Source organism: Etheostoma cragini, chromosome 12, assembly GCF_013103735.1.
Source record: "Etheostoma cragini isolate CJK2018 chromosome 12, CSU_Ecrag_1.0, whole genome shotgun sequence".
Lineage (NCBI taxonomy): Eukaryota > Metazoa > Chordata > Actinopteri > Perciformes > Percidae > Etheostoma > Etheostoma cragini.
Window position 1 is genome coordinate 9,503,330 of NC_048418.1, and position 8,884 is coordinate 9,512,213.

Below are 8,884 nucleotides of genomic sequence, written 5' to 3' on the forward strand. Positions count from 1 at the left end.
TACAGCTAGCAAGTACGGTCTCCCCAAGAACACAAGTCCGTTCTTTGCTTACTTGGTATTGAGAAACGCCCAATGTGTCATTAAATACCCCTTTTTTTGTTAAATGGTTACTTCCTAAATGGGGGGATAATAAAGGCAACACCATAGACTGTAAATTAACATCAATATTAACAGTCTATGGGCAACACACATAAACCCATCCCAAGCGCCATCTAGCGTCTAGGTGCATTTTTGTGATACTGGCAGAGAAGAAATACTAATTGACTGTAAATATTTGACTTGAATTATAAAAAAGTAAATTATAATCTTAACTATAATCTTAATTTTAAGTGGAAATCATGACATATGAATAATTAGATAAATACAAGTCAAAATTAACCCTCTCTGTGACAGAGTAAACTTTTTGGCTTTCCACATTGTTTGAGATAAAAGTAAAATATTGAACTCTTTGAAATACAAATTATGTGATATAAAGTCAAAGAATTAGCAAAGAGTAAATCAAAAGATTGAGACGATATGTCAAAATGTTGGCGTTGGTTGTTTAATCAATTCTAACAGTTTTTATTTTTCTCCTATTGGAAATTGGCCTCCGTATTTATGGAAGTAATAAAAGGGGCAAAATGTAAATTGAGGCGCTTGGAATTTATGCATGTGCATATTCATGTAATGAAAGCCCCTATCCTTAAGATTGAAAAACTAACAAGACTATATTTTTAAGACTTTAGAAAGCCGAGAGGGACGCTGAAACTCCACAAAGATAATAGGAAGCAATGCTTTTATTTTGAAAGTCACGCTGGATGGGTGCGCACTGCAGCTGAGTCCTTCACTCGGCAGCAGCTAAGGTCAGCCGGAGTGGGAGCAGACGGAGTCTGTGGAGGAAACCTCAACATGTACCGGTGATTCCACTTATACTTTAATATTCTCAAATTTTGTTAGAACATAATCACCCGCATTGACGAGCTGTTTTGTTAGACCAGCTGTTGGCCGCTTTAACACATTTAGCTAACGCTGCTAGCCGTTATCAGCCTTGTTAGATAGCATTAGCTGCTCAGCCAGGCTAATAACATTATAACATTATCATTTTCAAATATGCTAATATGATTAATCTGACATACTGTTTCAGAGCTAGGGGAATGTTTTGACTAATGTTGGCGTCTGTTTTGCGTGAAATTGTTAATTTATTGGTAGATGTTTTTGGTGTTGTGCTAATGAATAGAAACTATAACTTTGGATATTTAAGTATCAAGATATGGCAAGTTCATTTGAATAGAACAGAGGCAATTTACATCGCTTTACATAAGGCCAAAAAAAGTATTAGAACAAGATTTAAAGCACACTGAAAAGGAAATTAAAATCAGTCAAATTAGAATGGAGGAACGTTATGTAAATTACAATAGCTTTATCTTAAAGTTGACAACAAAAATAACAGACAAGAAATACAGTGGTAGTTTTCCCCAAAAATAAAACAAAGGAAATGCATGTGAAGTTGTGTACCATTTGTTTGCTTGCTTGTTAATGTCTCAATAATTATTAAGTTACTGCAAAAGTAGTTTGAATCTTAATTTACTGGATTGCTGGTGGTTTAATGCACACAGGACCGATCCCTGTCTCTTCAGTAATCTCATTGTTTACTTGTCTGTGGTCTAGTATATCTATATTTTTAGGTACTCTGTGCTTTTACAAAGTCCCATGCAAACTGTTGCTTGAGATGGGATAAGGTCATTCATGTTAACAAAATGTAAACTGGATATCAATCAGCATTTGAAGAGACACAAAAAACATAACCTTACATTAAGAGCAATTTGAAATGTTTGAGACAAATAATCAACATTTTGTCAAAGTAAGACTCAAATTGGATAATCACCCATGGGATGAGCCAGTCATGAGGCTCTTGTGCAAACTTTAATTGGATGTTGCATGTTTTCTTGTATGGTGGGTATTCATTGGCTTAGAAGATGTGGTCCAATCGTAAGAGGCTTTGTTCTGAAAAAGAAATGCTATGCTTGCAGAACAATAAAGCCTCTAGTTGTCTTATGTACTCAGACAGCCACTTTGTTCAGACATGTGTATATTGTAAGGTTTGAAATACCTTTGCTGGGTGTGCTTACAGTCCTGTAGATCAACGAATGACTCTTACATCTAGACATTCTATTAGTTCTTAGATGATAGTTTTCATGCAAGTAATAATTAATCATATTTTAACACAGAGGTTTATAAGCACTACTCTACTCAGGTAAGGCAAGCATTGCTACTCATTATATCCCCTCCTGAGCCACTAAGGTTTAATCTTGCATGAATGCCATCTCCCTCAGCTACAACAGAATGGTGATGAGGATAAGAGAGCTGCCAAGTCATGGATAGATCGCCACAATGACACATGAGACCCTCAAATGCTCCCAGCTGTCTGTCAAGGCGGCTGCTCTGCGCATGGTCGACCTGTCGCTGTCCATTTACTGCTCTCTGGCACAGGTGAGGGGGGATTTGAATGTGGTGGGAGTTTGTTAACTGACATGTTATTGGGAGTTCTGTTTTCTTCATCTAAGTTATGAGTGGGAAGGTTGTTGAGGGTATGAGTCCACATTCAGGTTCTTTGTCCTTTTCTTAACTGTATTGCAAGCAAACACATTTTTTCATGCTTGTGTTTGATTTCTTTAGTCTTACTATTGGCCTAAACTTAAATAGTTGGACCAAAGTATGTGATTATACCTTTTCTTTTACTAGCTATTAATAACATTTTGAGAAAATGTCCTTTTATCCCTGTTCCTTGTACAATTCCTTAGAATAAATAAGATGACCTTACAACTTATAAGGACATACTATTCTGGTATTTGTTTTAACATTTCACATACAATTTTACCGGGCGGCTGTGGCTCAGTGTTAGAGCGGTTGCCTGCCAATTGGAAGGTGGTTCAATACCTGGCCCTGCAGGACACATCTTGATAGTTATTTTGGATTGTTTGGTGGTTCGGACTAGGGAAAACTCTCACCCCTATGGTCATGTGTTAATTTGCAAGTGTAAAAGGGTTAATGTGATATTGGCATATAGTAAGAACCGCCAAAGTTCAGTGTCTGACTCTCCATGAGCATGAGCTGACTGTTGTCAGGTGTGAATACTTCATGTAACTTCAGTATAATACTGTAGTAATTAGTCCTTCTAGATATTTAACCAAAGTAGAAGAACAATTATTTGTATTAAAATCTACAACTATTTAAATGTGCATTTTTAAAAAGGGACAATTTTATGTAATTGTTAAACAAAGCGCACAAAACAACTGAGACCCTTCTTTGTAAAGGGCCTTCCCTTTTTCAAATGAATGTAGAGCTAATGCATTTTATACTTGGCAATTACACAATACAAAATTAAAATGGCTTATTATGAGTTTGTAACTAGTAAGGACTAATTTAGTTCAATCTTTAAGTGTGACTATTTAGTTGTTTTTCTTGTCTTTGCTGGTCTTTTCCTCCTAGATAGTAGATATTATTCATTGTGGATAATCTCCCACAATGTTCAGTGTTTCTATCTATAGACAGACCGGGGTACACACACTACCTGAAAATAATTGTTTAAAATCGAGACAACAGGCTAGTGGCTGATTGTCAGCGCTGCATGTTATAACTTCAGTTATGCATCCTCAGATGATCTCTCATCATACAGGACATTTGTGTTTAATGCATTTCCTCACGTTCTTACCCCCCGATTCTTTGTGCTGTTTGGTTTTCATCTCAATCTCAGTTGCAGAATTTCAATTATATCATTGATTTCTAATATTAATTGGATACCCTGTGTGTTACTGTAGCCTGTAATAGTCTCTTTTAAATGGGCTGTACTATAAATACTGGGGTAATAATATGTCTCTCTCAGACCCCTCACATATTCATACAATGACTCGGATCACGGAGGGCAACTACATTCTGTGATATTACAAGACGCAGCTGTATTAATGTTTTTAAGTATAGCTACTTTGCCTCAGTCTGCCTCTGTTGTCTTAAGTTAGCAAATTTCTGCAGTTCAAAACATCTGAAAATACTGCCTTCTTCCCCAGTCTGTTCTACATGATTTTGGGGGGTTTTGAGTTTTGATTTAAGAATTGTCCAATTCCAACAGTGAAGCTAAAGAGAAAAAAGAGCTTTAGTTAGGTAGCATTTTCATTTTGACCAAACAAATAGAAAAGAAACCAATCTGCAGCTCAGGCTTTTTTAAGATGCATTCACATTTAACTTTACCTTCCTCCCTCTACCTCCAGGTGAGTGTCAGCACTGGCACCAAGAAGCTGGTGGCAGCCACTGCCTTTGGCGCCATCTCACTCCTCTACCTCGCTCGCCGCTTCCAGAGGAGGAAGGGCAGAAAGAAGGCTCACTCACCTCAGTGGGAGCAGGCCGGCTTTGAGTTTTTGCCCTCAGCCCCAGCAGAGAATGGTAAGTCTTCCTCTCAACCAGTAGCTCACGGGCCTGTGATTTTCATTTAGTGTGTGAGCCCAGTTGCTGGTTTGTGATGTAATCAGCCTTAACTAGTTGTGGCTGTGCTGGCCACAAGGGGGAACCGGGGGGGAAAAGCAGCAGCCTGCAGTGAAATGTTGAGACAGATTTTACTTTCGGAGAAACGGAACCCCACATCAACGTGCAGTGGCCAATAATGTAACTTTTGATCACACTTGTCAGTCCGTTTTGGGTGTGAGGGTCCTGTACAGTAAATGGTAAACCTCACTGTCCAAAATTGCTGCCACAAAAAAGTAAAAAAAAAAAAAAAAAAAACTAGGGTAAAAAAACACGTTTGTGATTCTCCGACACCTCCATACAACCGTGGGGTGACTCGCCCGAGTGCTTGCTTTGGTCTGAATGTGCCTTGATCTGATTTAGGAAGATGTACCACTAATTGGAGTCTTACAGAGAAAAGAAAAGGAAAGCAGAATTAAATAGGCTCAAATTAGCATTTGGCCAGGGTAACAAGGTTGATGTTGTTTTTTAAACTTTTGACAGCTTCAAATATGGACAAAGTTCATATAGGTTTAAATTTCTTACAGGCGAGTAAATTTGCAAAGCTATTTTTGTTTCTGCATATTCCCCAGTTGGAAATTACCATACTACAGCATGTATGTTCAAGTTAATGAAAGAGCCTGACTCTGACAATGTAACATGTGTTTGCTCAAACTTTCTCCCTGCTTGCCCCATGTACACACTCTGATTATGAGCAAACCGAAGCAAATCACTACATTTGGCTCGTAAGAAAAATAGTCTGAGCTAGAAACCAGCTCATAGCAGCAGATGAGCCAGAAAGGAAATTATTTTAAACAAAGGATGGAAGTAATTCAAACAGATAATTGGCGTTTCAGTCTGTTATCAAATTGGCAAACATGGTTTATCCATTGTGTAATCCTGTTACAGGCTCATGTTGCGTGGTCACTGTCTATTCTGGTCTTTTTCTTAAACATTATCTTTGAACTCTCATCTTTATCTACCCAGATAAAGCCAGTCAAAACAACGCTCTCTCCCTCAACTCCAAGAACGGCTGCTACTCTGGTCTGCGTCTCAATGCAGGAGACTACAGAAAACTGTCCGGGTCTCTGCTAAGCCTGGCCTCTGTAAGAAAAAAACGAAATCACTTTTAATGTATTAAAGATTATCATGTTGTCATATGTAAAACACAGAAAAATAATGGAATAATGAAGGATATTTTTCAAGAAATAAAATACTAGTAGAATACTATATGTTTAAAAATGGATGCTACACTCCTACTGATGGCTACCCTCTGTCCAAACCAGGAAGGAGACATTAACTTTGTTTTTGCTTTGAACTTGGTACAGTACCTGTTTTGGTTCAAACAAAAAAGTGACTTTGTTGTGTAAGGATTTCCAATATTTCCAGATTTGATGAGAGAACTCCATCTGAATGATTTAACCAGGTGGTCATTGACATAGTGTAGAACTGTGTCTATACACTAGTAGAAACATCTGAAATGCTGAGTTAGCAGGGTTGATCTGTTGTGTTTGCAGTGCAACGCTGCTTCCACAGCTTGAAACTCAACAGTTTTTTCATTGTGTCTTTGCAGGTACAAAGCATGAACTCGTCAAACAGTAACACATGCGCAAATGAATCCATCTGTTGGGACAGAGCGGGGGAGGCTGATAACTGCAGTGTGGTGACCTTACCTGTTACCACACCTGAAAACCTGTACCTCATGGGTAAAGAACCTTGCACACAATACGTTACTTCCCTGTGTTTTTTTTACAAGGAGAATGACCACACAATAAATTACTTGAAATAATGGAAGTATTCATCCGTAATTTCTTGGAATAATCTGTTGGTTTTTTTTGGGTGGGCTGCCTTGTTTTGAGATAAAGCTTTTGAGTTGTTGATTGTTTTAGGGGACTCAGTTTGTGTGTGTTTGCAGGTATGGATTTATTCGAGGAGGCTCTACGGCGGTGGGAGGAAGCGTTAACATTCAGGAACAGCCAGGGCGAGGATGAGGCCAGCTGTGCATCCGTCAAAACGGGAGCTGGAGACGCCATTGCTGAGCAGAGCACGGAGGTACATACAGAGAAATTCCTTTTCAGTGGGGAAGATTAACCCCACCACAACTACCACAGAGTTAACACATTTAATTTAGTGCCACACTTAATAAGAGATAAAAGTGAAGGGAGTTGGCCAGACGATGTTTGCTTTTTGCTTTCTTCATTCATTGGTCTGATGCATTTGTATGCACCAATTTATGTTAGAGACATATCTATTTATGTGAAGGAAAACACAAAATTTAGGAGGCAGGTGACAATTCAAAATATAAAGAATTTAATGGACATGCTGTAAAATGGCTTTCACAACAAGGACCTGGGATCAAATCCAAGTACACTTGACCCCAAAGTCCAGTTTGTTGCGTATGGTAACCCCAAACGGTTGATTTGTGCCCAAGTCCACTTGATAAGGTGGTCTCGACTACAGTTCATGTGCACTCCGGTATGGTTGGCATCAGGTTGGAAAACCAATGGTTCCAAAACATGAAAGTAGGCTACTATTTAACGCGATTACAAGGAGTTTCAATTTTATACTGATGCCACTATATCAGATGCTGCTGGATCCCTGGGCCCACCCTGAACCGTAATACTGAGATCCCCTTGTCTCTGTGGGACAGCACAAGCCAACTGGCCTATCAGCACTAGCCACATGTGTAAAATATGGTGGCTCGAAGTCAAGAAACAGTTTGGCACTGGCAAAAAAAATTGTGGTCACAGGGGAATCCTCAAAAAAAATCTGAGAGACCTTTGGATTGACCTTTCTTTATTTTACCTCTGACACTTTTCAAACTAACCATCTACATTAACCAGGTGCTAGCTCATGATTTAAGTTTGCCTGGCCTGGTTTTGAAGTCATATTTTATGTAATTATTTAGTAAAACTGGGTACTCTATTATAGCCATAGTTGTATAGTTATTTTTATTTCATTTATATTTGTATCTGAAAGATTCAACCCACTTCAAAAGAGAAAAAATTATAACAATAAAATAAAACACAAATATAAAAAAAAAATCATATCCAAATCAGTCCAATTCCCTCAAAGAACACAAAAAGGATGAGTTTGACAATGAGCAGGCAGAGGCATAATGCTTGTGAAGTCCTGCCACTAGTTTAACTTGTATTGTTTTTGTGTTCAGGACGTCATCAGCTCCGAGTTCATCCACAGGCTGAGGTCTCTGCTGCAGAGGGCTTACAGCCTCCAGGAGGAGTTTGAGGGAGTGCTGTGCACGTCAGAGCCCTCGTCCCGCAGCAACAGCCAGGGTGAGTCACTCATACTATATTATGTCATTTCCATGCTCATGATATTGTGCAACGCATTACAATAGCTGTTCTCCATCACAGATAAAATGGCAGACATTTTGGCCAGAGAGGAGCTGGACGACGCATGTCTGAGAGACAGTATGAGCATTGCCTCCACCGACTCATTTGTGTCCGCCGCTGAGGTGAGAGAACCACTCACCATCGCTTTCTAAATATACCAAATATTGAATTTTATCGATCATCCCACTTACATCTCTACAACTCTTTATATGCTTGACTCAGCACATGCTTGCATATACGGAAATAGTTGTAGTATTAAAATAATAAAGAACCGATAAGTTGGGGGCCTGACCAATTTAAAGTAGGTTTTCATCACCATTTATGACATGAAACAAAAGTAGCACTTTTTTTCATAACAAAGAGATGTGGTTATAAAAAAGATTTTATCTTTATCTCACTGCTTCATTATGTACATGAATGCATATTTTGAACAAAATATGAGGTGAATTATCCCATTCACAATACAATGATACCATTCAATGTGTTGATCCAACTGACAATGGGGCACAAACCATACATTTTTAAGATTATTTTTTGGGGCATTTTAGGCCTTTAATTGATCTTAATAAAAAATAATCTGGATGATAGAAATGGTCTGTTACCATTTTTTGCTTCCACATACCTATTCCGATACAGAGTACTTATCCGAAACCAGCGTGTCATATATTTTAATATATTTTAACAGCTGTATACTAGTATTCCTGTATGGATTTGATATGATGTGATGTGATTTCTTTTAGGTCTGGCTCATGTTAAACTCTTTGTGAAACATGAACAAACAAAAACAATGAACACTGTAGAACTTTATTTTATTATCCAGTTTGTCAGTCACTCATAACAAAAAAAGAATATAAATACATTTTCTTTAAGGTTTTATTATGTGGTTTTGGATTGGTACATAAGCTCCAGTACTTACTGATACCAATACTAGCGGTTTAGGCAGTATCGGAGGCATCTCTACTGGATGATCTCTCTGTGTCTGTGTGTCTGTCTGTCTGTCTGTCTGTCTGTCTGTCTGTCTGTCTGTCTGTCTGTCTGTCTGTCTGTGTGTGTGTGTG

General features: G+C 38.4%; 1 protein-coding gene across 1 annotated transcript in view; it reads left to right on the forward strand.

Moving 5' to 3' along the window:
• Positions 1-741: 741 nt before the first annotated feature.
• miga1 (mitoguardin 1) overlaps positions 742-8,884 on the forward strand; it is a 14,003-nt gene continuing 5,860 nt past the window's right edge. The window contains exons 1-8 of the mRNA XM_034888413.1: positions 742-896; positions 2,313-2,469; positions 4,245-4,416; positions 5,461-5,579; positions 6,047-6,179; positions 6,389-6,525; positions 7,643-7,766; positions 7,848-7,948. Coding sequence (XP_034744304.1) covers positions 2,371-2,469; positions 4,245-4,416; positions 5,461-5,579; positions 6,047-6,179; positions 6,389-6,525; positions 7,643-7,766; positions 7,848-7,948 — 885 coding nt within the window. The 5' untranslated portion in view covers positions 742-896; positions 2,313-2,370. The remainder of the gene's footprint in view (positions 897-2,312; positions 2,470-4,244; positions 4,417-5,460; positions 5,580-6,046; positions 6,180-6,388; positions 6,526-7,642; positions 7,767-7,847; positions 7,949-8,884) is intronic.